Source organism: Gouania willdenowi, chromosome 8, assembly GCF_900634775.1.
Source record: "Gouania willdenowi chromosome 8, fGouWil2.1, whole genome shotgun sequence".
NCBI classification, from domain to species: domain Eukaryota; kingdom Metazoa; phylum Chordata; class Actinopteri; order Blenniiformes; family Gobiesocidae; genus Gouania; species Gouania willdenowi.
The window spans coordinates 4,107,067-4,134,734 of record NC_041051.1 but is presented as its reverse complement, the minus strand read 5'-3'; the positions used below and the strand labels follow the sequence as shown (position 1 = coordinate 4,134,734).

Below are 27,668 nucleotides of genomic sequence, written 5' to 3'. Positions count from 1 at the left end.
ATGATACGACTGTGCCGCTGTTTCAAAACAGCAGAGTGGATAAAGCTAACTCGCTACCAGCTCGTGCTAACAAAGCTATCAGACCTAAGGAGGATCCTGTTCCCGTTGATAAGCCAACAGGTGCGAGTCCTCCTTGGAATACTCTAAGCTAAGCCTAAGAAAAAGTCATATCCACTTCAAAGGCTAATGGGCCGAGCAAAGCGCCCTGATATCAATAATGAGATGGACTGGCCTGCACTGCCTTTGCAAACTGTAGCCTCAACATCAACTCCCTTGTCTGCCCAGGCACAAAAGTGGACATCTGTTAAAAGCAGGACTATCACCAAATCACAGACTGATGTTTTCTCGGCCTGAAAAAGCTGTTTTAGGCCATAGTAAAAAATTAAGTTTTTAAATCAATTTATTTTATTGCAATAACAAAACATGCATTGCTGTCTCATGATGATTGCACTTCTTGTAGTGTTGACCGTTGACAGCATGTGCAGACAAGTAAAAAAAGAAAAAAAAGGAAGAGATGCTATGCTAGCAGACAGAGCTAATAGAAAAACGTGACTTTTACAGATATTCACGTAATATTACAGATATTCTCTCGGTGCTAAAGGGGTAAGGAATCATTTATGAAGATGTTTAAGAGTAGAAGGCGGCAAGACAGAAAGTAGTAGCAGATTCCGCCCGCCGCCAACACTTTTGGATAGCGCCCTCTGCTGTTTAAAAAAAGTAGAATCGATGTGAACAGTGGCACCGGCAGACCCCCGCGACCCTGATAAAAGGGAATTAGTGGGTTTGAAGATGGATGGATGGATGGATGTGAACAGTGATACCTATGAATCAATTTTTAACTGCCTTACAATTAATCGTTACATCCCTAGTAAAAAGTTCAGTTGTTCTCTTAAAGTTTCAAGCTGCAATGCTAAAAATCACTTCAGGGGGCCCAAACTGATGTTTTCTCAGCCTGAAAAAGCTTTTTTAGGCCATAGTAAAAAATTAAGTTGTTCTCTTAAAGGGGACATATCATGCTAAATCCACTTTTTTAGCCCTTAAATGCATTTTGTTGCATATTTAGAGTGTTTAGAAGGACAGAAAAGTTCAAATTAGTCTCTTCAGGTGCTTCGTTGATATCTTTATATTCTGTTTTGGTCATATTTTTCAATCTGTTTCTATTTTTCAAATCTCCACTACGTTTTTTGAACAATAACGTCACAGTATTTTTCAGCGGAACTGCCAAATTAGGACATTGACTCCAGGCCCAACAATTCGAGCAATCCACCATTTTTATTTCTCGCTGCAATTTTGTAGTCCAAGCTCAAGGATGCCGAAGTTACGAGAGGATAAGTCAAAATGTTCGGTTGTTGGATGTAGTAACCCACACGCTTCATTACACCGTCTCCCAGCATCAGAACCTTTTTGAAGTGCCTGGTTGAGTTTTATTTTTTATGGAAATGTACCCACATCTGTGGGTAAGGTCATTTTTGTCTGAGCGAAGCACTTCAATGATGACTGCTTCAGCAACCTCCACCAGTATAAAGAAGGATTTGCCAAAAGACTTTGTCTGATTGAGGGTTCAATTCCTTCTATCTTTGGAGACGACAAACAGAGCACTTCGGTAAGCTGTAAATAACGCAAAAAAGTGTGATGATAAGACGTCCCTGTCATTGTTTTGTTAGCATTAGCAGTGGCACCGTCTTCATATGTTAGCGCTGTGTGCTCGTTTTAGATCCTTGATGATATGGCCTACGTGATTTAATTTAAGTCTAAAGTTTTCATTAGTCATTTCATTTTGCCGTTTTTGTCTCCAAAAAGACTATTAAAATGCATTTTGTGACGTTAGCTTGGCGCTAGCGTTAGCTTGGTGCTTGTGTTAGCTCACTTGTTAGGGTTCTGCAGGTTCATCATCTTCATATTCATCTTGCTCCGCTGGGTCAGACTCTGGCTCGAACATGTAAAGCTGGATGAACAAGTCTAACGTTGTTGACATTTTGTAAATAATGTGTGAATAAACATTTTCTGCACCGCTAAATAATCGTATCTCTTCTATCAAACTACAAAAATGGCCGAACAGGGTGGAGTTGAACCCAGTGTCACCTCTGCAATATGGAGAGGGGGCGGGGTATGAAGTGTCTCATTTGCATTTAAAGTGACCGCACCAAATGAGTTGCTCTCAGAAGCACATCAGAAAAGGGGCCTGTGGAGCTATAATAATGAGGAATTCAGACCCAAGCATTGCATTTCCGCTTTATATAGACCACAACTGTAGGATTTATATGTAAAAAAGGAAGGACTTAAATGCATTATATGTCTCCTTTAGAGTTTCAAGCTGCAATGCTAAAAATCACTTCACGGGGCCCAAACTGAAGTTTTCTCAGCCTGTAGAACTGTTTAGGGCTTGGTGCGCTTCGCGGCTATGGGCGTGCTGCACCCGGAGCTGCTTCTGTTCTGGGTCCTTCTGGCCTGGGGTCCGGACCCTGCTGGCTTCGGGCCCGCCGGCTGCCTTTCGGCTCGGCTCTGGCCGTCTGCTGGGCATGGGCCTTGGCTCCTCTGTAGGGGTCTCGGGCGGGGGGCTCTCTGGGCTCTCCCCTCGGGGGGTTGGGTGCGGAGGTGTGGGTGTTTGGGGGGTGGGATGCGCTGGGTGCTCGGCTCCTTGGGGCTTTCTCAGATGTGTATATGGGGGGCGGTGGCTGCTTCTTGGCCTGGGATCTCGGGGCATCTGGGGGGCTGCTTGACTGTGGGGGGGTTGCCTGGGGCTCTTTAACCCCCACTTTTTCTGCTGGCCTGGCTGCATCTGCGGGCCCGGGGTGGCTCCTGGGTTTGCAGTAGCGGTTTTTGCACATACACTGGTCTACGATGCACTGGCACGCCTTGGGATGTGGGATGAAACTCGTTCTGGGCTTAACTTTAGACACGTTAATCCAAAATACCTGCTTTAGGTATTACCGCTCACTCCTTCCCTCTGTCCACAGCCACCACCATTATACCTAAGCTTCACACTTGTCACCATACTGGCTTGATTACACAACATAATAAGCACAATATGTTTTTCTACAACTTCAGATCTCTCTCTCACTTTAAAATAATCAATTCTTCCCCACCCTTTCTATTTTCTGCCTTGAGTCTCTCCTCCCTGCTCCCTTCCCCCTCCCCAACCACCCCCTCACTTAGGTGTAACACTGCTCTCCCTTTTTATATCCTCCCTATAATAAAATGTTTCTTACCCTTCCTTCGGGAGGGCTGGTGATGGTCACAATTAAGCAATAAAATAAATGAATGTATTTCATTGCAATAACAAAACATGCATTGATGTCTCATAATGATTGCACTTCTTGTAGTGTTGACCTTTGACAGCATGTGCATACAAGTGAGAAAAAAAAAGGTAAGAGGAAGGGAAAAAAAAGTATAAAACAAAAAAACAAAACAAAATTGTGATAAAAAAACTCTTTGTTCTTTCCTGTGTTTATTATTCATCCAAAACCGCCACAACGCTATGAACTGCTTTTACCATATGAACCCTACCGGGCCCTAGGGTCTTCCGGCGCTGGCCTTTTAGAAATCTCCAAAGTAAGGACACACGCTCATGGTGAGGCATTGTTCCATTTATGTGGTCCCTGTCTTTGGAACAATCTTTCCCGAGCATGTTTTTTTTTTAAACTTTTTATTGTATTGTACTTTCTTAATTTTTATTACGTATCATATCTTACCTAGTTTTTATGTTGTTCTGATAATTTTAGGATTGTTATATTTCAGCTTTAATAGTTTGTATCTTTAATGATTGCTTTTGTCTTGTTTCACTGTTTCCTGGGATGGATCCTCTGCACTGGGGGCTCTGATGGGCCATGGCTGTAGTGGTGCTGTCTCGTGGCCCTCAGTGATGTCATACTGCTGCATGTCTCAGCACCCTGTGATGGTGTCTCCTCACCAAGATCCTCTGTACCCAGTCATGTGCTATAACATGCCATTGTCTTTATTATAACTTGTGTCTGTGTGTCAGTATATATTAACCATATATACTGTGTGTATATATATATATATATGTCTAATTTTTAAACATAATACAAGTAAATGTTTTTTTTAGTTTCATAATACTTTATAAGTGATGACTTTTTAACACATGACAAAGAACCACACAAAACTAAAAACTTGCAAAATAAATGTACACACCGATATTCAGGTAGTCCAGTGACGTGCCGTCAGGGTAGGCTAGGTAGGCAGTGCCTACCCAAGGGTGAATTGATATTTTGATTATTTGTTTTAATTATAATTTTTTATTTATCTATTTTTTGTTTTTTAATTATCATTTAAGTATAAATTATTTATTTTTCTATTTCCAATAGCCTACAGTACCTATAAGTTTGAAAATGTCTGCATTTTGTGCGTTTCATAGCCCAAATTACTAAACAGCGCTATTTCCTGGAACAGCTGCACAGTCTTTTTTTTTTTTTTCACTCCGCTGTAAGGCAGACGGAGGCCATCCCCCCTCCCAAAGGCACGTTGCTCATCTGCCTCCGTTCCCATGGCGTGTTTTTACGCGTTTGCGCATGCGCAGTCAGGTCCCGAAGATGACAACCATTTACGTGCAAAGGCAGTGTAGAGAGCTACCTTTGCACGTAACCGCGCTATGCTAAATGCTATACGTAAGTTCACAGTGCATTAGTGAATTGATCCCATGTGACCACTGCTGCTAAGTTCTCTAGCTAGTGGGCGGGATAACACTACAGTCATGATGACAGCGCTAGAGATGATAGAGAAACTTTGTTTTGAGGGAGGAAAAATGAGCTTTTAAAAGATGGGAGACCAACACCTGATTTACCAGACCTTCAGCAAAGGAAAGGTCAGAACATGTTTCATACTATTCACAGTGAATGGAACAAAAGGAAGGATTGACTTTGTGGATGGTCCTCACTGAGGCTGTTCTAAGTTGTTGTTTGCATTTTCTCAGTGTTTCTGTGTTTCCAACACAAACAACAGATGTGCTGCCGTGTCATGAGATATATCTTGTTGGGAGAGTATGGAGGCTATATTAAATAATTGTTTATGTTTCTTTAATGGTGTTTATGATGTTGATTTTGTTAGATGGCTAAATACTTGCTCATGTGGATCTTGTTGGGTTTTTTCTTTCTTATTATGAATTTTATATATTGATAAGCGCATTGAGATGACTGTTGGAAATTGCTTTATACAAATAAAATTGATTTGAATTGAATTAACGCTTGACAGCAGAAACATATGAAATTGTCATTGGTGGTCTCGATTTGCAACGTGCCTACCCAACCCTAGTGGTCACGGCACGTCACTGAGGTAGTCATAGTCATCCATCCATCCATCCATTTTCAAACCCACTTGCTCCTGTTTGTCAGGGTAGCGGGGAGTCATATACATATAGAACACAAAAAAAACCAAATGATTTTAAAGGTTAACACACTAACATTAGTTATCAAGAGTTACCCAAAAAAGGCATCGCTGACCTCAAGTTCAGCAATTATTGTTAGTAAAGCTCAAAGTACCTAAGCAGTGTGTTCCTACCAACGTTATGCATTTCATTATATAATAACATGCCAGACTAAACGTGAAATGCTTCTTAAAGAAAAATAAAGCTAGCCTACAGGTATCCGCTACATGTACTGTATTGTAGGTCAAGGTGAAGTTGGTGACTCGCCCTCTGTCAGGGTTTTGAAATGGACAGACAGTGACTCTTCCTCTGGATTTGGGGGGCGTCTGTACTCTTCCTTGGTAACCAAATAAACCAGGAGTACTCCATAGCCAACCAGCAGGATCCCCAAGACATTGGCCATCACTCCCTCAGAGGCAAATAGAGAGTATGTTGGTCTAGAGAAGAGGACGAAAGATAGATTTTATTCAGTGAGAGAAACACGATATAGTCCACCCTCACCAACTCTTTCCAAAATGATTGTCTTACAATGTCACTGATTTATCACTTTCACCTTCCATATACCAATCTTTGATCGATCTCTTTAGTCACTGATACATACATATAAAGTACAACTAGTAATGGTTTCAATTAGAGGTCGACCGATATGGGATTTTCAAAGGCCGATGGCCAATATCTAAAGCAGATTTTGGAAGCCGATATTTGAAGCCAATTTACTTCCTTTTTTAAAAACACATTGATTATGAAAGACAATTGAAACACTCATATGATATAAATATATATATTAGAAATTAAATTAAATACACCAGTAGAACCCTTAACATTTATTGAACTTTAAATATACCCGTACACAACCAAGTAAAACAAAAATCCTTATCCTATTAATGATATAATAGGAGAAGGATATTTGATCAGGCACTATTATATTATATCCTTATTATTTATTTGTAAGCCTATTGGCTTCAACCTCTCCCATGCACATGCTATTATTATTATTTCTGTTTTCCTTTAATGGCTTCTCTAAAGTGCCAATTAAAAAAATAAATAAATAAAATAATCAGCCGATGGCTGATATTGGAAAAAGTCCATATATCGGCCCGATATATCAATCGACCTCTGGTTTCAATAAACACTGACATGCCATCACAGCTAGGTTCTTGTCAAACCGAACCAATTGAACAGAGATGACAAAGGTACCCAGATTCCTTACTAGAGTAGAAATATAATACCTATGTAAAAAAAAGACTTGAGTAAAAGTAAAAAGTATTGATCCAAATATCTACTCAAGTAAGAAAAAAGTACAGGCTCTGAAATGTACTCAAAGTTCTTTTAAAAGTAAAAAGTATTTATGTTGTACGATTCCCTGGCTGCAAAACTATTCAACACAGGATCATTTATATGGAATCTGCTTTGTTTGAACAAACATCCTAATGTACTTCACTATATAGTCCTTTAGGCATTTGTATTGTACACTTAAGGTTAACACATCACACTTCTGAACATTGTGTGCACCCCTGGTTATGACATAAGGCTCTTATGTCATAACCAGGGGTGCACACAACAATTTTGATCTGGTTCTAAAGGAGCACCAGAGGTTGTTTCTTGGTGGCACTCATTTTTCAATGCCTGAGTCATGGGTCAGATATGTTTTCTGATAAAATAAGATTCAATTCAAAATTGGCAGCTAAATAAAACCTACAGACAACATCTGACTTCATAAAATGAAAAAACCAAGAGTTTCACTATAACATTACTGCTGTTAACAGTACTGGTTACCTTTTTAGATCATTTTAACAGTAGGAGCACCTACCTAAAAGAGACAGACAATGTTTGTATCCCTAAGAAAAAGAATGTGAATAGCAATAATGTCTGCACTGTAAAATGTTAGGTACTCAAATGAGCACTAACACACTTTGATGTAGTGCTCATTTTAATATTTTCAGTCCTTCTCTGATGTCACCTGGCTTGCTACTAACAGCGCTGTGCAGCCCTAATAGCGAGAGATGTTTTATCAGATTAGAATAACTTACGTATGAAGAGGACACTTGACAAGAATTTGTTTCTTTTTACAGCAGCAGGTTGAAGTAGTGACTGTACTTCCACGCTGTAAACACTAGTTTTAAATCAACAGACTGCTCCAGGCTCCACATTATTGCTTCTTGTCCTCTCACTGTCAGCACAAGCTTGGTAGCTATGCCCACTTACCTAAACTCTGTCACTGATTGTCTTAGTGAAATTTCACTCTAGCTTTAGTTAATCATCATTACTTGTATGTTTGATCCTGGCTGAGTGAGCCACTGAGTCGGTTGACGCGCATTGGTGTTGCAGCGCCAAAAGAAAAAAATAAATAAATAATAAATATATATAAAGTAACGAGCCTTTTTGGGAAATGTAAGGAGTAGAAAGTACCGATATTTATGTTGAAAATGTAACTGAGTAAAAGTAAAACGTCGACTAGAGAAATAAATACTAAAAGTATTGTAAAGTACCTGAAAAATCTACTTAAGTAAGTAACAAAGTATTTGTACTTCATTACGTGTCATCTCTGCAAATGAAACACATTAAGTTTAGAGTATAATGCTGCGTTCACACCAAACGCGGTTTCTGCGGGACCGTTCGCGTCTGTCGCGCGAAACCTTCCGCAGGATTCGCGGGATCAAAAAATGTTTCCCTATTCGCTTCATATTCGCGTCTGAAGCGAAGCTCCGCCCACCAGACTCCCAAACGGCGACAACCAGGCTCTGTTTGTTTCCACCATCAACTATGGAGGACCCCCGTCAATTCACTGCTCCTAACCTCGGAAGGGGAAGAAACGTCGGCTTTCCTGGCTTCACCAGGTTAACCAGCGCCACATCCAACTCGGTGAGCTTCACTGCCTGCTTCAGGAGCTACACCTGGATGATGACTGCTTCCAGCGGTACCTGTGGATGACCAGCGCCCGATTCGACGACCTGCTGGGTCGGATTGGCCCACGGATGTCCCGGCAGGATACCAACTACCGGAGCTCCATCTCTGCAGCCGAACAACTGTCTGTCTGTCTCCGGTAAGTTTCATAAGCAACCGAAGATGCCATGATTCATCAGAACATCTCTTAAATACACAATAAAGATAGATACTATATTAATCCCAAGGGAATTTAAAAGAGAATTATTAAAATTACTGTTTTCTGGAGATACCTATTCTGGGAGATAAGGCCTGCTTTATTATTGTTTTTATCATAAATATATTACAACTAAAATAAAAGTTAATCATTATAATAAATTATTTACTATTGTTATTTTTTGTCCTCTGGAGACCTATTCTGGAAGATGAGGCTTGTTTCATTAATATTTATTGTTTTTAACTCTTATTAATAAATCATTATTTATTTACTACTGTTAATTATTGTGATCTGGCAACACATTCTGGGAGATAAGGCCTGTTCTCTCTAATCTCTCCACCTTTTATGCACACGTACACACACCCACATTATATATATCTGATTATCAATGATCTGAGCTTTTCTATGTTGTTCACTGTGCAGGTATCTGGCCACAGGTGACTCCTTCAGGACCACAGCTAACAGCTATGGACGAGAGGTCTTCACATCGTACTTGTCTGCAGGAGCCGTTCCATGGCTAGACATATTGCACCAGCACACCCAAAACGACTATTTTAAGAGCCAACCACATACTTCTATAGAGCAAACTTCCTACTGTATTAACATGTGTATAATAAATAGGAAGAATGGGGAGAGAAACGTCTGTCAGCTTCATTTTTAACAGAAAGAAATAATCCAAGAAACCTCACCTCGGAAAGTAATTTAAGGCATTAAAGTTCTCACAGAGAATCAATATGAGGAAACTATATATTCTTGTATGAACAAAATATATAACCTTGATGTGGTGTACACATTGCTGTTAAGATGCATTGATAGAAATTAAAAAGAAAGCAAAAGTACACTTTAAAATGTGTTTTTAATCAACAATTCTGAAAGAACACCATGTAAATTAACATAATACCTCAATTTTAAACAAACTATTTACTTCAATATTATAATACTTACATAATAAACAAACTAGTATAAACAACTATTCACAATGTGGTTCCTGCCATGCAAAGAGTGCCGCCCACCCCAGCCCATCCAGCCCAATCAAAAACCTAATTAAAATTTTCCAAATTTAGTGTTACCGGATGATAATCAAGAAGTTTAAAACTTTGAAATTTAACGTTCCCTAAATTCTGGTGGCACTTTTTGCAGGATAGGAAGCAGGTCTCTGAAAAACATCTCATCCTCAGTCAGAGCTGGTGGTGAGGAGGTGGTCTCCTGAAGGTCTGTAGGATAAGCTGCTCCACCTCTCTTGGAGAGCCTTGGCTGGGCCTCTTCTTTGCTCTTTTTCCTTAAAAATAAACAAACAATATATATATATATATATATATATATATATATATATAATAGCTTATCAAGTCACTGTTACTTAAATAAGATCATATAGATATATTTTAATTAAACATTAAATGAGGTAATGATCAACATTGTCATCACTGATATACCAAACATTTATAGATACATTTTATTTATAACAGAATGCAAAACAACTTCTGTCATGTTCATATCAGATGGTTTGGCTGCACTTGTTTCTGCAGGAGATGCTGCTGTAGCACCATCATCATCAGCATCTTCTCCTGCTCCCTGAGCACTATCTGTTCCCCCTCCCTGTCCTTCTCATCACTCATCTGATTGTTTACCTCTGAGTGACAGCAAACACAATATATGAAACACATTACTATAGATTTTAAATCACTATACTAGATTTAGATCCACCACTAGAAGAAGCCCTGTGATGCATAAAGGCCTGAATATTAACCTGATAAACAAACCTCCAGTCTCTGATGGTTGACCATACACTGTGGTCCTGTCTTCCTCAACCCTCTGCCCCATGTTGCTGCTTGTCTCTCGCGGTGAAACAAAGGGGTCGATGAAGGACATGACCACAGGGTATTTCCACCGTTTGGATGTTCCTGCAGCTGACCCACTACGGTTCCTGACTTTTTTTTCCTCTCATAACCCATAAGTGAAAATAGCTGGTGTTAGCGGCTAATGCTATCATTAGCTAATGCTATCCTCATTCACTGCCGACTTTCAAAGATGAAAACTACAGAGAGAACATTTACCTGCTGCTCCACCTCCTCGCTGAATCTCCTCCACACCAAATCCTTCCTTGTCCTGGTCCCGGTTAAAATAACAGGCCGTGTCATACAACTCCCGGTGGTCACACACCGCTACGATTAGCTTCTCCTCAATGGTTGAACGGGTGAAAATACTGGTTTCCGTGTTGCCTGCCTGACGTCATTGCCAACAAGGACTCTGATTGGCTTTCGAGCCTGCGAGTCACGCGAAACAGCCGCTGGAGTTCAATATTTTCAACTCAAGCGAACGGCGAATAACGCGAAAATCGGGAGCGCGCTTGCCGCAGCCTTCGCGTTCCACGCGCGAAACAGTCCGCGCCACCCCACCGGCGAATAATTCGCCTCCCAGCGCGTCTAAACCATTGACTTTGCATGTAATCTGTTAGCTTGTGCCGCAGAAACCGCGTTTGGTGTGAACGCAGTATAAAACATTTACTTGCTGTACAATATAACCTACCTATTGTAGGTAAGTGATCTTGCACAGCAAGTAAATATGTATGGAAGACATACGCAATGGTGAAGAGGAGTTTCTCCGTAATGCCAGTGAGGCAGCTGCCAATGCACATGACCAGCAGAACCAGACCACAGAACACATGGATGGGCAGGTATGCAGCTCGGAGCCACGATGACGTGACAGGAAACAAGAAGAACATCAAACCCACCACCCACTGGTAGAAGAAAGAAGGATTAATGTCTATATCACACTCTTTGTAAGCTATCATCACCCATGATGAGCAAGTGCTACCTGTACGCAGAAGAGGATGAAGGTAGCCATGCCACACCAGCTGTGCAGAGAGTACATGTCAGGAATCTTAGAAGCTCTGTGGACATCAAACACTGCAACAAAACCTACAGAGAAAAGGCATGATCAGAGAACCACTTTGATCTGTTAGATTAAACAAATCAACATTTCTCTCACCAACGATGCTGATGATCAGTGCAAAGAAATGGATGACACCATGAAGTATCTTTACATTCTTCTTCGCCTCATTACTAAACACTCTGTAGACCAAGATGGCTGCAGAGAAACAAGGTTCAGAAGGTTTAGATCATTCAGTGGAATTAAAGACCCCTAATTATTTTACGTTCATAAAATACCAGATACAGAAAGGTCCTCCCAGGCTACTGACAATGAATATTAAAGTAAACCGATTAATCTGTTACCCCGACTTTGTTCTGTCTGCAAGAATGAACAAATTAGCTTTCATTTAATTTCAATGATTCATTTATTAGGACAGTGTACAAATACATTAAATTATAAAATCAGAGATCTTTGTACCAGACTGTATCTTAAAAGCTAATTTCCATCTGTAGTCTTCACATTAAGACCATGGTCTGACCTCAGGTGTTTAACAGGTTCTCTGATGGACAGAAATCTGAGTAAAGCATTTATAAAGCTTGAGGTGGACATTGTCTCTACAACTAGTGCTAAGGCAAGTAAACATCACAGCCCACCTTTTGCTCTGAGCGCTGTTTGCCCTAGTGCACCGGGATGTGACACTCCAAGGTCCAAAAACATCTAAACCCACGTAAGTATATGGGGGATCCACAGAAAGCCTGTCCGTGTGCAAACTGGCCATTTTTTGTTCCTCTAGATGACCCCTGAGCTACCATGCTAGAAATCAGTCTCTTGGCTCCTACCACCCACAGCCCCGCAGAGCGCCTTCAGTGAAATGACGCCCCTGGTGAGCTACTTTGTCGTGATAATACATAATTAAGAGAACTGTGACATTGTGGGTAGCTGGAATTATTGAGGGGTGTTTTTCACGTTCTGAGAGATCTGCCGGAGGAGATCTCTTTTAAAAGTCTTTTCATTTCTTCTCTATAGATCTCCTGTTGCACATTTTAACCGATCACTGTTTTTGCCTGTAAGAGTTCTGGGGCTTTTGTGATGTCGCATTGGTGCCATCCTGAACATTTCTCTGCTTGAAACATTTTGTAGAAGCACTTAGCAACGTGAAGAAGTGTTTTTATTCTTCTCAAGAGAGATTTCCAACTTGAAAAGTGTTATAATCTATGAGAGCCAAGTTCGTTTTCTTTTACAAATGTGACAAGGGCAATCACTTGAGAATGGACTTCCACATCAACAGACGGGTCCATTTCATTATATTGCTTTGTTTTGGACTTTGTCAAGAATTGTGAACCACAGAGCCAGTTAGTGTGTTGCAGGTAAGATGTTCGGACAATGTAGCACAATCAATGTTCGTGATTGTGGTCATAAAAAGTCGGGAGTCATTGAAGGAGTGCTGTGTCAACCAGAAAACAATGTAGCACAATCAAAAAAAACATGCACTTCCCTTTACTTGAAGCAGTGTGCTGGATCAAAAAAGGTCCAAAGTAGCTATGAAGAAACGAAGGTCCGCACCACTGCATAGTTTGCTCCCAAGTTAAATTTTTAATAAAACACCAAAAGACCCGTAATATTGTATGGAAGTATTATACCTTATGTTGGTGTGTCCTAAACAAAACTTAATATGGTGTTATATCCACAGTTGCAAATACAAAAAAGATGAGTGAATTACAAAATAATTTTATTTTGTTTTATTTAAAAAAAATAGCTCCGAGGCCCAAATAAAGCCAAGCCACTCTCTCGATAATATAGAGCTGATGAACGGCGGTCGGAGGCGGCATGTTCAGCAAGGAACTTCTCTATAGCCCTCTAACATCACAGTGCACACACTGAGTCACACCAAAATACATCTGACCGGAAACACCACCTTCTCAACACAATGTCCCCCACCACTTCACAGTCACTAGGTGAACCTTTAGTGAATTCACCCCTCACTGTTTTAAATATGGTTTGCCTCCAACTTGTAAAAAATATGAATCCCAAATTTCATGTGGAAATTATGAACACTCTTGGTTCGCTTTTAAAGACCGTGTGGTTTCACCAAAAATTGAGGAAAAAGTGCACAAGCACACACACACACCACAGAATGGATTAAATTATTTATTGTCATTGCAACAGGTACAACAAGATTTAAAGGTCCCATATGATGCATTTTTCACCCATCTCCATTTTGTTCTAAGAACCCCAACAACATAGTATTTGAGGTTTATTTTCCCACACTCGCCTGTTTTCCAGAGTTTTAGCCTCTGAAAAGTGACTTTCTGAGCAACGAGCTGTTTTGGTGCCTACTTATGCATATTCATGAGTGGGCGTGTCTATAGACGCAGACTTCATGCCCCGCTGAGGGTGATCAGTGATCATTAAAGCGATTGTCTTTTGTTATTCACACACTGTTATTGCTCTCAGCCAAAAACTGCACATTACAGTAAAACACATGGATGTTTAAGAGGCGATTGTGATTGTGAATCCGTCTCAGCGCTGCTTCAGGGTCAGCAGCAGCAGCGGAGTAATTCAGCCGGTTCAAACTCTCACCGGAGTGTTAAGCTGCTAAGTCACTTTTTTCTCTTCCTCTGCTCTTCTAACCACAGCAATAGTACATTTAAGGTGATAATCATTTGTTTTCTCCAACCACTGAGTCGCATTGTGTCACAAACACGTCAGATCAAGTCAAAGGCGATACAAGGCGATATGAGGCGAAATAACTGATAATAAAAATGTGTCTGCTCCCATGTGCTCCAGCGTTACTGCCCACTACTCCTCAGAGAGGGGTGAAATGCAGAGAACACATTTCGTGTATGTAACTTTATATATATGACAATTAAAGTATAATATACTGTATATTCCTTTTTACTAGGACGGCAGGATACACAGAAGTGCCTGAACACATATCACTGCGCCATTGCGCCGAACCACAAGATGCGATGGAAATCACAAGAGCGGAGTACACCCCTGCATAAATGTAAAGTGTATACACTACAGCAATGGTTCTCAAATGGTGATTTTGAGACAACAACCATACATTATTATTTAGTGCCCTGTAAATGAAACGCTGTTACCGTGAGGAAAAGGAAAGTTTGTTTTTTAAGGAGAAATGTTTCTGGGGACTGTTTTCTAGGGGCACCGCCTGCTCCACTCCTGTCCTGGCCACTTCAAACAGCTCCTAAACCACCCCAAACCCCGTGTCTAAACTGCCAAAAAACTACGCAAATCATCAGTAACTCCTAAATACAGAGCTACCACTTTACTGTGTCTGTGAAGCTCCGCCCGTTTTTCGTGCAGCGCTGCTCCATGAGAACAATAGCAGTTTCACTGAGTCAGAGTGTGTTAACAACATCTCATCTGTGCTATACAACATCTGTGGATAATGATGTTTGTTGCTGTGGACAAGACAATCCATTTGTTGTTTAAATATTACGGTCTAGAATGATGTCATCAGGATCATTTAAATTAGTGAATTTAAACTAAGTTGATCAAAACTTAATCAATAAATCTGATCAGATTCAGTAAACCATTGCATTTGCAATTGGGTGACATTAATGCTGTTCTCATACATCTTTATATGACATATAAAGAATTAAAAAGGAACAGTTAGAATAATCCATGTCACTACAATTTATATCTACCTTTTAATTGCATCTTGTTTTATTTTTGACATACAGTTTTGTGTAATTATCTTTTATTTATTTATTAGTATTTATTTTGTTTTCTCACTGGAGTTAAAAACCAATATTTTATGAAGAAATTATTATTTCTAAAAAATAAAATAAAAAATAAAAAAAAGCAATTAGAAAAAAAATTAATGTGGAAAACACGGAATTTGGAAAAAACTAAAACACATTTTATAGGGCCCTAATTATTGCAATATACAACTGCACAAAAATAATATTTTTTTAATGTACTACTTTGTATGCACTCATTTCATAATAAATCGACAAACTCTCTACCTATTTTTATTTTATTTTTTTAATATTGGCTTTCGTAAATAATTATGCACATTTACAGATATTATACATGTTATGAGTGATAACGTGTTATAAAGGCTATTTTGCACAATAGGTGTGCCTTCAGATTTTTACATGTCCTTTGGTGTACCTTGGGCACAAAAACTTGGGGAACCACTGCACTACAGTGTAGTGTTGTAGTAGTCGAGACCGGTCTTGGTCTCGAGACCGGTCTCGGTCTTGGTCTCGAGACCGGTCTCGGTCTCGTCTCGGACTCTGAGGGGCATTTTGACTCGGTCTTGTCTCGGACTCGGGCTGCCTGGACTCGGGATTTTCCCTCAAGACCGTTCGAGACCAGCACTAATTCCTGCTATTTTTAAACTTTTTTATAATGTGATAATAACAAGGAGAAGAACGAAATAAAGCAATCCTTTATTCATTCTTTAATCCACCCTGTATAATGACCACAACCTTCCTTAATGTGACTGAGTGACGTGTGTAACACACTCACACACACAAGCAGGAGAAGGAGGCGGGAGCTAAACATGTCCGCTAACTTGTTGGTTGTGAAATTTAGTTTCACGAACCACAAAGTATACATTTGTAAAAGCACAGCAAAGAGTAGGGTTGGGCACTGAGTTCTGTACGTCCGGTTCCATGACCGTTACGAAGATGTTTGCATTTCGATTCTTTTTTTTGATTCCTAAATGTCCGCACTAGTTTTTTCCGCGGCTTGCCATGTTTGTTCCCGCTGGGTTTGTATAAGATGCGAGAACGCGACTGCAGTGTGTGTGTGTGTGTGTGTCTGGCTACGGTGTCAGTTTAGACCGGAGCGGAAGGGAGATAGAAAACTAATCACTGGTGTAAAGCCCAGTAAAACAATCACCAGGAATAATTTCTCCCTGGTAAAAATAGTAGCTTTAACAACAAGTAAATGATAAACTGGTGATATTACAGCCTGTGAATGCAGTATGGGGACACATTTACTCCGCCTCTGGGTCCTAGTGCCTGCCGTCTGGTGAAGCCGGTTAAGTTTACCGAGGTCCGTGTGTGTTTAATAAGTCCATGTGTGTCCGTGTGAAAGCCCTCATGTTTATGCCTCCGTCCATCCACTCTTTTCATTATATCCATGTCTTTTAAGGCTTTTATTACATAATGTCGGCTGTAGTCCGGGCCGCCGCCATCTTGGATAATGTCGTCACCAGTGCGTCATTGACGCAAGTCGCACAGGATGACCCAAATACCTGTAAAGAGGTCTTATATTGGTCTATTTTCTTTTTAAAGTGGTGTTTTTTTGTGGCTTTAGACTCCATTACATATTTGTATAGAATATGTTCCCTACAATATAAACAGGTTCACAATATAATTTATAGTTTCTGTTTCCACTGTATCCAGAATAATAATAATCTTTCTCAACAAAGAACTATTGATTGATTTGTCACATGACTGCTCCAGAGTTTGAGTTTGTTTTATTTAGTTTCACATCTACCTGTAGCTCTTTGTTTTCTAGACTGATGACAACTTGTTTGTAGTTTTATATCAGCAAGTTTCACTTTTACAGTTACAACTGGGGACTTTTGTAATTGAATATTCTAGTTACATTACAGCAACCAAATTAAACCATATCAACAAAGTGAATTAATAAAAATTACCTGTTTACAGGCTTTTTCAAACTAAAAAATGATTTTGTGAAATCTGCGACCTGTTGACTTGCACAACTCAAAGAATCGGAATCGAGAATTGATTTACAATGATATACCTTTAACAATGCCATTCAGTGCCAACACGATTATACAAATACAACAAATAAGCAATACAAATCATTTAAAACTAGAAGTAGGACTTGATTAAAAATACAATTCTAAATAAATAGAGACATTCTAATTAATTAATACATATATATATATATACGATATCGCATATATACACGAACAACGATGGAGAGTTGGAATGAAAAAGACAACACTGACTACAGATGAGAATAAATCCTACATAAAAAAGGACAAAAAAAAAAAAGAAATTGTGTTCAGAACAACCTAAGACTGTTTGACCAGAGAGACAAGCTTTGATGTAAATTTTCTGTGTACAAAACAGGGATGGGACTTAGATAAGCAAACTGCTTCTCTCGTCTCCTTTTTCGGCAAGTACAAAAAAAAAAAGGAATAACAAAACTTCTGTGAATGCAACCATGTCGGAAATAAACTGAATAAATAAATAAAAATAAAATAAAGAAGAAATATATAACAATATTTGACACAAGAATCCACATTTCTCAATTTTGGTTTATGGCTGAATCAATGAAAACAATAAATGATCTTAAACGACTAATAGTTTTATTATTATCACTGTGTGTTAACATAATGTGTAATATGAATAAAGAATATAATTATTGTTCACAAAGCACTAACTTACATTTAACTATGATATATTCATGCTTTTCTGGATTTTAGTAAACTTCCTAAAACAAATGTTTTTGTATTAAAATGAAAAACATCACTTAGTCCAGAACATTCCAGAGAAGTATAAACTGAACAGTGTAAAATGGTTAGAATATCTGTGGATATCATGAAATAAACAGAGCAACTGATGAAGCTGATGAACTTAGTTTGAAAGTCTTTCTACATAGCAGTTGATAAGTTGGGTCAGACGATGCTATCTGTAGCAGCGCTTCGAGCCCCGCCCACATCCTCTACCACAGAGAGTGGTTGACTGTCCACTATAATCATTTATCCACTTACTTTGTTCATTTGTCACTCATAGATTTATTCATTTTGGCTCTGAACCCTGTACGAGTGCCCAGTGTGGATTGGAGACACTGTCTGCTCCACGAGGACCGATGTCCTTGCTAGCTGCTGCATATTTAGGATTGCGATGCTAGCTGCTACATGTTTAGCATTGAGGTGCTAGCTGCTACATGTTAGCATTGAGGTGCTAGCTGCTACATGTTCAGCATTGAGGTGCTAGCTGCTACGTGTTAGCATTGAGGTGATAGCTGCTATGTGTTAGCATTGAGGTGCTAGCTGCTACGTGTTAGCATTGAGGTGCTAGCTGCTACATGTCAGCATTGAGGTGCTAGCTGCTACATGTTAGCATTGAGGTGCTAGCTGCTACATGTTAGCATTGAGGTGCTAGCTGTTAGATGTTAGCATTGAGGTGATAGCTGCTACGTGTTAGCATTGAGGTGCTAGCTGTTAGATGTTAGCATTGAGGTGATGGCTGCTACGTGTTAGCATTGAGGTGCTAGCTGCTACTTGTTAGCATTGAGGTGCTAGCTGTTACATGTTAGCATTAAGGTGCCAGCTGCTGTATGTTAGCATTGAGGTGCTAGCTCCTACATGTTAGCATTAAGGTGCCAGCTGCTGCATGTTAGCATTGAGGTGCTAGCTGCTACATGTTAGCATTGAGGTGCTAGCTACTGTTAGGTATTTGCAAGTTTCTTTGTGTTATATTAAACATTTATATGACTTTAAGACATTGTTCTTTTTATTTCTTGGTTATAAGGTAGTTTTTGTTGTGATTAAATTACCTCTTCTTTATTTTTTATACTGTTTTCCAATTTGAGGATTTTTTTGTTTCAGGCGCTTGAAAAGCCTACGGCTCCGCCTATAAATAGGCTGGGCCTGGAGTGCACGCTCTCTCTCTGCTCATTCACTTGCAGACGCGGAGCTGGGCGGAGGTCTGTTCCTGCTCCTCCACCTGCGCTTCTCTTTTTGGGGTTTAGGTATGTTTTGTTTGTTTCTGATGGGACCGGCTGTCCTGTTTTCGTTTTCAGTTGATTTTCTGGAGTAGATTGGGTTTTTTTTTTCTTAGTTTGGATGTGGTACTGGCTTCTACGGCCCTGTATAGGGTTGGCCCAGTACCGCATCTTTTTCTTCTTTTTGGCCGGCCCACCAGGTTAACTTTTGTTAAAGTTAATTAGATCAAGGATATGGGATGGTTTGGGGGTTTTTTTGTGTCCTTTATTTGTGTTTAACATTATTCTGTTCTTTAGGTTCCTGAGCTTTCTTCTTTTTTTTTCAGGAGAAGTAAAATAATAGTTAATAGTCACGAATAAAAGTTATAAAATCGGGGGGGATCACGTGATGCACACACCCGAACAGACGTGAGTTTGTCGGCTCCCTGCAGGACTGCTATAAACTTTACTTTTCAAACATTTTCTGACCAGTGGAGAGGTCCGTCAGGTGCACGATAGATTTATCATGCCACTCGATGCATTTTTTGCGCACCCTGGACCGAACAAGAAGAAGAAACACGAACGGAAGAAGGGAGCTAAAGCTAATGCTAATAAGGCTATCGATAGCTCGAACGATGAGCTGGGACCGGAGGACGAAGCAGTGCACGGGCCTGCTTCCGCCAACAACGAAGAGTTAAGTGAACAACGAGACAAGCTTATAGTGAACTGTGTTACTGCAAACATAGAGAAGATGCTGGACAGCAAACTGGCCAACATAATTAAACCGGTTAGCGAATTCTCGGGGAAGCTCGACAGCTTAATACAGAGGATGGGAACGGCCGAGCAGCGCATCTCAGACCTCGAAGACACATCGGCGGCAACAGCACCCCGGGTAAAAGCTCTGGAAGGCGAGCTGCAGAAGGCATTGGATCGTCTGGAAAACTTTGAAAACCAAAGTCGACGTCAGAACCTGAGAATTGTTGGTCTTAACGAAGGCTCGGAGGGCCGCACACCGGTTGAGTTTTTTGAAAAGTGGATACCAGATGTGTTGGGTATGCAAACCGACCGCATTAAGCTCGACAGAGCCCATCGCACGGGCCCACCGACAAGACTTTCTGGTAAAGAGGGGCCAAGAGCCGTCCTGGTGAGGCTGCATGATTATACCAACAAACAGAAAATCCTGCAAGCAGCCAGAAACAGAGGCACATTGAGCATCGACGGCAGCAACGTATCATTCTATCAGGATTTTTCTGTGGAGGTTGTGAGGAGGAGGAAGGAGTCCGCCAATGCTCGTAAACAGCTGAGAGAAGCTGGGATAAGATACTCATTTCTGTACCCCGCTGTCATCAAAGTTTTTCACTCTGACGGCACCAGCTCCTCATTTTCCACCACAAAGGAAATTGATGATTACGTCAACAAAATGTCAGCATCTGATTAACCTCTGATTGTCTGGTTAACCACATTTGGACAGTTCCAGGTATGACCCAAATGCAATATAAACAATGAGCTTCATGGCTTAAGAAGAGTGCTCTGTATTTAAAGGTTTCCTTTTTCTTCCTCACAATGTGATATGCTGGTAATTGCATCTGCAGTCCTGCGGGGGAAGCTGTTATCTCTTGTTGCTTTTGACCCCCATAGCTGTGCTTTTTTTTTTTTAATCAAAAGTACATCTAGGTATATTTTTATTTATTTATTTTTCCTCTCACTTCTAAGTTTTATTCTGAGGGTAGTGTGCGTTCGTAATGCACTCTGCTTCTGGGCTTGTTCAGGTTTTGCTCAGAGCACATTTCTATGTTGGTTAAACTTATTATATGTTGGAGCTGCAGACTGGCCTCTTCCACAAAATGGTTAAATTTGATGGTGACTCACAATTCATAATATAATTGGGTGTTAATGTTTATTAAGATAAATACATGGAATATTCGGGGCTCTAATAATGTAGTCAAGAGGAAGGCTGTCCTAAATTCTCTTAAAAAAGACAAGATTCAAATAGCCTTTCTCCAGGAAACACATTTGAATGATGAAGAACACAAAAAATATCGTAGGGAATGGGTTGGTCAAATTTTCTTTTCATCACACTCAACAAATAAGAGAGGCGTGGTGATCTTATTGCACAAGAATCTTCCATTTACTGTTACAGCCTCTTTTAAAGACACTGAAGGCAGGTTTGTTTTGGTTAAAGGGATACTACATGGTGAAGTTATTGTATTGGGAAATGTATATGGGCCCAATATTCAGGATGAAGCATTTTATGCATCATTACTTAGACATTTAGCTGATATGGATTGTCCCAACATCATAATTGGGGGTGATTTTAATTGTGCGCTATCCCCAATGATGGATAGACTCCCCCCTCATGCAACTGCATCTAAAAATGCTAAGGCTGTTTTAAATATCAATAGAGAATTCGATCTGGTAGACATATGGAGGCATTATAACCCACTTTCAAAACAATATACATTTCACTCTCAGCCCCACCTGTCTGCTTCACGTATTGACTATAAGTTTGTTTCTAGATGTCTCCTGGGCTTAGTTGAACACGCTGATATAGGCCTCATTGCTCTTTCAGACCATGCTCCTGTGGTGATGGCAATGCATCCTCCTAGACCAAGTGAACGCTCATTCTCCTGGAGAATGAATGCAACCCTACTTATGGATGAAAAATTCGTTAAATATTTGACAGACCAAACAGACTTATTTTTAGAAATTAATGATAAAAATGGAGCTGATCCAAGAATTGTGTGGGATACTTATAAAGCTTATATGATTATATCCTATACAAGTCAAAGGAAGAAAGAGCGAGCTGCCAAACAACTGGAAATAGAAAATAAAGTAAAATTATTAGAGGAAACCTACTACAAGACAAGATCTGAGGCAACTCTTATTGAATTAAAATCTACTAGGACAGCGCTAAATAACCTGATAACAAGGAGGCAGAAAGGGATATACTAGTCACAAAACAAAAATTTTTCGAATTAGCTAACAAACCAAATCGCCTTTTAGCACGCCTAGCAAGGAATACCCGATCAAATCCTATATATCAGCTGTACAGGATGAAAATCAACAAAGACAAACTAATAATCGTCAAATTAATGAGAGCTTTAAAAGATTTTACACTAAACTGTACAGTAGTGAGATTGATAAGGAGAGACTTGGGGCAGGAAGCCTTTTAGATCACTTATGTTTTCCACAAATATCGGAGGATCAATCTGACCGTTTGGAATCCCCTATCTCTATATTAGAAATAGATAAAGCTATATCCACACTTCAGTCGGGAAAATGTCCTGGGGAAGATGGCTTCCCAGTCGAGTTTTTTAAAGTGATGAAAGGGAAAATTAACAAACTTCTGTTAAGGGTCTTTGATAAATCACTTGAGGAGTCTGTGCTCCCTGAATCCATGTATGGGGCTAACATAACACTAATAGTAAAGAAGAATAGAAATCCAGAATTGTGCTCCTCTTATAGACCAATCAGCCTCCTTAACATGGACAACAAAATACTTTCCAAAATACTGGCTCTTAGGTTGGAGAATGTTGTAAACACAATTGTGGCTGCAGATCAAACAGGATTTATCTGGGGTCGAAACTCCTATCACAACACTAGACGCCTACTTCATATCATTCATCATCTTAATACTAACAAAACGCTGGGTGCTGTGGTTTCTATGGATGCCGAAAAGGCGTTTGATAGAATTGAATGGGAGTACATGTTTGAAGTAATGAAGAGATTTGGGTTTGGATGTGGCTTCTTGAGGTGGGTCAGACTGCTGTATAAAGCACCAACAGCTTCGGTTCTGACAAACGGTCTGCTGTCTGCTCCCTTTAAAGTGAAAAGAGGTACAGCTCAAGGAAGTCCATTGTTCCCTACTTTGTTTGCCCTGGCTATAGAGCCATTAGCGTTGGCTATCAGACAAAACCCTGATATCCAAGGAGTAACGATTGGTACTAAACAACATAAAATTTTACTGTACGCTGATGATATTCTATTGACATTAACGAAACCCTCTCAGTCATTAATAGCTTTAACAACTTGTCTAAGAGAATTCAGCCTAATATCTGGATATAAAGTAAATTTTGATAAGTCAGAAATAATGATCCTAGATAATGACATTAAAATAGAACCACCTTATATTCAACCTTTTCGTTGGGCTCCATCTGGGTTTGATTACTTAGGAATTAGAATTGTCCCCCAACTCAATCGGTTATATTCAGAAAATATTACTCCTCTGGTTAAAAAAGTCCAAGAAATGTTAACAAGATGGAAGAATCTCCCTGTATCATTCCTGGGTAGAATTAACCTTATTAAGATGACCGTCCTTCCAAAAATATTGTACCCCACATCAATGTTGTTTGTAAATTTAAGTGCAAATGACATTGCAAATATGAACAAAGCATTATCAGACTTTATTTGGAATGGCAGGAAACCGAAGGTCAAACTTGCAGGGTTACAGCTTCCGAGGGAGCAAGGTGGATGGGGCCTTCCTAACATAGAATACTATGTGCTATCTTTGCAAGCCAGGATTATCTCTGCGTGTGTGAATGGAGGCTCGGACTCTCCCTGGTTAGATATTGAATCGTTTATATGTAAACCCCTCCCTCCTGTGAACCTACTGGGCAAAAGCCTGAAGGAAATTCCACGCACAGCTAAGGATAACCCGTTGATAACTCGTATTGTGGGCATGGAAGAAATGTGTGAAAATATTCAATAACACTCATCCTCTCTCACTCTTAATAACATTGGTAGATAATACAGAGCTCTCACCACAGGGAACAGGATCAAACTTTACATCTAAACGAAAAGTGGGTATTGTTAGAATCCTTGATCTCTTTGAGAATGGAAAATTTAAAACATTTGAGTCATTGAAGGATCAGTATCATATACCAAATAAAGACTTTTACAAATATTTACAGATCAGGCACTTTGTGTATACGAAGAACAACTCATTGGAAATCCCAAACGACTCACACTTACTGGACCGTTTTTTTATCAGGTGAAGCAACAAAAACACTTCATATCCAAATTCTACTCTGAGATATTGAGCTTGAACTTGAGCAAATTGTCATGCTTAAGGACATCCTGGTGCACTTTGCTTAAATGTGTAATAGATGATGATGTATGGGATGAGATCTTACGACTGCCTTCCAGAATTTCAATTTGCAACAGATATAAAGAATTACAGTATAAAATCTTGCACCATATCTACATCTCTCCGCAAATTTATAGTAAGTATAGAACAGGAATCTCACCAAACTGCCCCAAATGTAAATCTTGCATAGGCACCAGGTTCCACTGTTTGTGGGAATGTAAAAAAGTCCAAACATTCTGGAGGGCAGTATGTTTAAGTGTTAGCAAAGCAACAGGTCAACAGGTGTCAGTAGACCCACTTATGTGTCTGCTTGGGAAGATCCCTGCCTCTTTAAAAAATAATGAAAATGTAATCCAGTCCCTTTTAATGCTAGCAAGAAAAGCTATAATGGTAAAATGGGTTGGAGAGGACCCTCCTTCTATCTCTGTGTGGAAATCTCTGATCTCGGAGGTTGTGACTCTGGAAAAACTTGGACATTGCATCAATGGAAGGACTCATCTTTTTTTGCAGGAATGGAGAAAACCACTGGAACTTCTGGGACTCAATTATAATCTGGATTTAAATTGATAACTTTATTTGATTTTATTTCATTTGTTGCCACTGAACGGAGGACACAAGTTTGATTTGGGTTTGAACATATTATATTGGTAGATGTCATCATAGGCTATGGGCAAATATGTAAATGTTGCAGTATTTCACTGTGCTGTGTTTGCCACATACATTACTATAGGGACCAGTCTCGTGGCTCTGTTATTATTATTGTTGATGTTGGTGCAGTATCATTTGTTTACTGTGTAATGTTTGTGTAATTGTTCCTGTAAAAAAAAAGAAAAACTGTAATAAACAGAATATACAAAAAAAAAAAAAAAAAAGTTATAAAATCCTAATTGTTTTCCCGTGTCCTTCCTAATGTGTTTATTCCCTTTTCGGGGTGTAACATATTATGGGGGCTCGTTCAAACCAAAAATCTAGCACGTAGTCATATGTTGCCCTTTTGTTACCTTTAGTTTTTTGGCCCTTCGTTTTTTGGGTTATTTGTTGCAGGTAACTTTTTGATTGAGGGGTATGTTTGTTTGGACTTCATTTTGGATAATACTTTGGGGTTATTTTGAGTGAGTGAGAGGTTATCTGAGACTTTTTGAGGAGTTTAGTCTGGAGTTTTGTGCAATAACAGGTGGTGTCCAGAAAACGAGGTGGGCTTCATTGATAATTGGAGATCCTTCTGGGGAAAACCGAACCTGATAGGAAGAGATGGAATCCATCCTACTTTGGAGGGAGCATCTCTACTATCAGAAAACATGGCACAGTCACTGTTATGACATCTCATGAATGAGACCATGTTACAGAGGGGGAGTCCTCCACGCCCCTCTGCGCTTGCCTTAGGACAGTTTCCCTCCCATTGCTATTATGATAGCTGTGTTCATCGCCATGACAACTGCTGTGATGGTGATGAATATTATTTTATGGAGACGGTGTCAGTCCCCCGACCCAAATTTCACAATGATTTTAACATAAAATCAAATAAAAGAGCTATCAATTATAAAAATCTGAAAAAAATTAAAATCTCAAATCTAGAAACACCAAAACATAAAACCATTAGATGTGCTCTATTAAATATTAGATCACTGAGATCCAAATCTCTACTAGTAAATGACCTTATCTCAGAAAATAACTTTGATTTATTCTGTTTAACTGAAACATGGCTGTATCAAGATGAATATGTTAGTTTAAATGAAGCCACTCCTCCCAGTCATTTAAATACTCATATGCCACGAGACATAGGCCGTGGAGGTGGTGTAGCAGCTATTTATCATTCCTCTCTCCTAATCTATCCTAAACCAAAGGCCAGTTACACTTCCTTTGAAAGCCTGGTTCTAAATTTATCTCATACCGAATCAAAAACCTGCCAGCCAGTCTTATTTGCGATAATTTACCGTCCTCCAGGCCCTTATTCTGAATTTCTATCAGAATTCTCTGAGTTTATATCAAACTTAGTCCTCAGTTCTGATAAAATACTGATAGTAGGAGATTTTAATATCCATGTGGACAAAGATAGTGATAGCCTGAGCTCAGCCTTTATGTCCCTAATAGACTCAGTTGGCTTTTTTCAAACTATTAATGAAGCTACTCATCGTTTAAATCATAGTCTTGATCTTGTTCTAACATATGGCCTTGATAATAATGAACTAAAAGTCTACCCTGAAAATCCTCTGCTATCAGATCACTTTTAATATCTTTTAACATTATCCTAGAGGATCTCGCACTGTGCAATAAAATAGTTACGAGTAGAAATCTGTCCAATAGTGCTGTGGCTAAATTTAAAGAGGCCATTCCTGCTGCCTTAAACTCAGTGCACCATCCAATAAATAACTATGATATTAATTATAACCCCTCTCAACTGGATCTGCTTGTCGATAGCTCTGCTAGTCTACTAAAATCCACCTTGGACTCAATTGCCCCATTGAGGGAAAAAACTATTAAACGTCAGAGGAAAGCTCCGTGGTTTAGCTCTGAAACTCACACACTCAAACAAACAACCCGTAAATTAGAGAGAATGTGGCGCTCCAATAAAACAGAGGAGTCACGAATACTCTGGCAAGAAAGCCATAGTAAATACATGACAGCCTTACGACATAGTCGATCTACATACTATTCCTCACTAATTGAAGAAAATAAAAAAAAATCCGAGGTACCTTTTCAGCACTGTAGCCAGGCTAACACAAAGTCAGAGCTCTATTGAGCCCATGATTCCTCTAGCCCTCAGCTGTGAGGACTTTATGACATTTTTTAACGATAAAATTCATAAGATTAGAGATAAAATTAGCCACTCCCTGCCTTCACCTGGGCCTGCTGTACCATTAAATGTAAATAGGCCTAACCTAAACTGTTTCACACATATAGGACTTCAGGAACTTAACTCTATTATTTCATCCTCCAAACCATCGACCTGCCTTTCAGATCCGATCCCAACTAAGCTGTTTAAAGAAGTTGTTCCCCTGGTCTGCCCATCTTTGTTGGAGACAATAAATATATCCCTATCAATAGGCTACGTGCCACAGTCCTTTAAAGTAGCTGTAATCAAACCCCTTCTCAAAAAACCTACTCTTGATTCCAGCACTTTAGCAAACTACAGGCCTATATCTAATCTTCCTTTTATTTCAAAGATTCTTGAGAAAGTTGTGGCGGCTCAGCTCTGTGACTTCCTTCAAAACAACAGCCTGTTCGAGGACTTCCAGTCAGGTTTTAGAGCTCAACACAGCACAGAGACTGCTTTAGTTAAAGTAACTAATGATCTACTCTGGGCTTCAGATGAAGGACGACTCTCAGTGCTGGTTTTATTAGATCTTAGTGCAGCTTTTGACACTATATTCTACTAGAGAGATTAGAGGAATTACTTGGAATCACAGGGACTGCCCTAAACTGGTTTAAGTCCTACCTATCTGATAGGTACCAGTTTGTACACGTGAATAATAGGTCTTCTGTGTACACTAAAGTAAGCTACGGGGTTCCTCAGGGCTCTGTGCTAGGTCCAATCCTCTTCTGTATCTATATGATCCCCCTTGGTAATG

General features: G+C 39.6%; 1 protein-coding gene across 2 annotated transcripts in view; it reads right to left on the bottom strand.

Moving 5' to 3' along the window:
* Positions 1–5,216: 5,216 nt before the first annotated feature.
* The window catches only part of cyb561 (cytochrome b561), a 47,682-nt gene continuing 25,230 nt past the window's right edge, over positions 5,217–27,668 (bottom strand). The window contains exons 3-6 of one of the 2 annotated variants that reach the window (XM_028455768.1): positions 11,469–11,567; positions 11,295–11,398; positions 11,060–11,217; positions 5,217–5,817 (exon numbers count right to left, since the gene is read on the bottom strand). In XM_028455768.1, coding sequence (XP_028311569.1) covers positions 5,625–5,817; positions 11,060–11,217; positions 11,295–11,398; positions 11,469–11,567 — 554 coding nt within the window. In that variant the 3' untranslated portion in view covers positions 5,217–5,624. The remainder of the gene's footprint in view (positions 5,818–11,059; positions 11,218–11,294; positions 11,399–11,468; positions 11,568–27,668) is intronic. The other variant, XM_028455769.1, reaches the window with a different exon arrangement.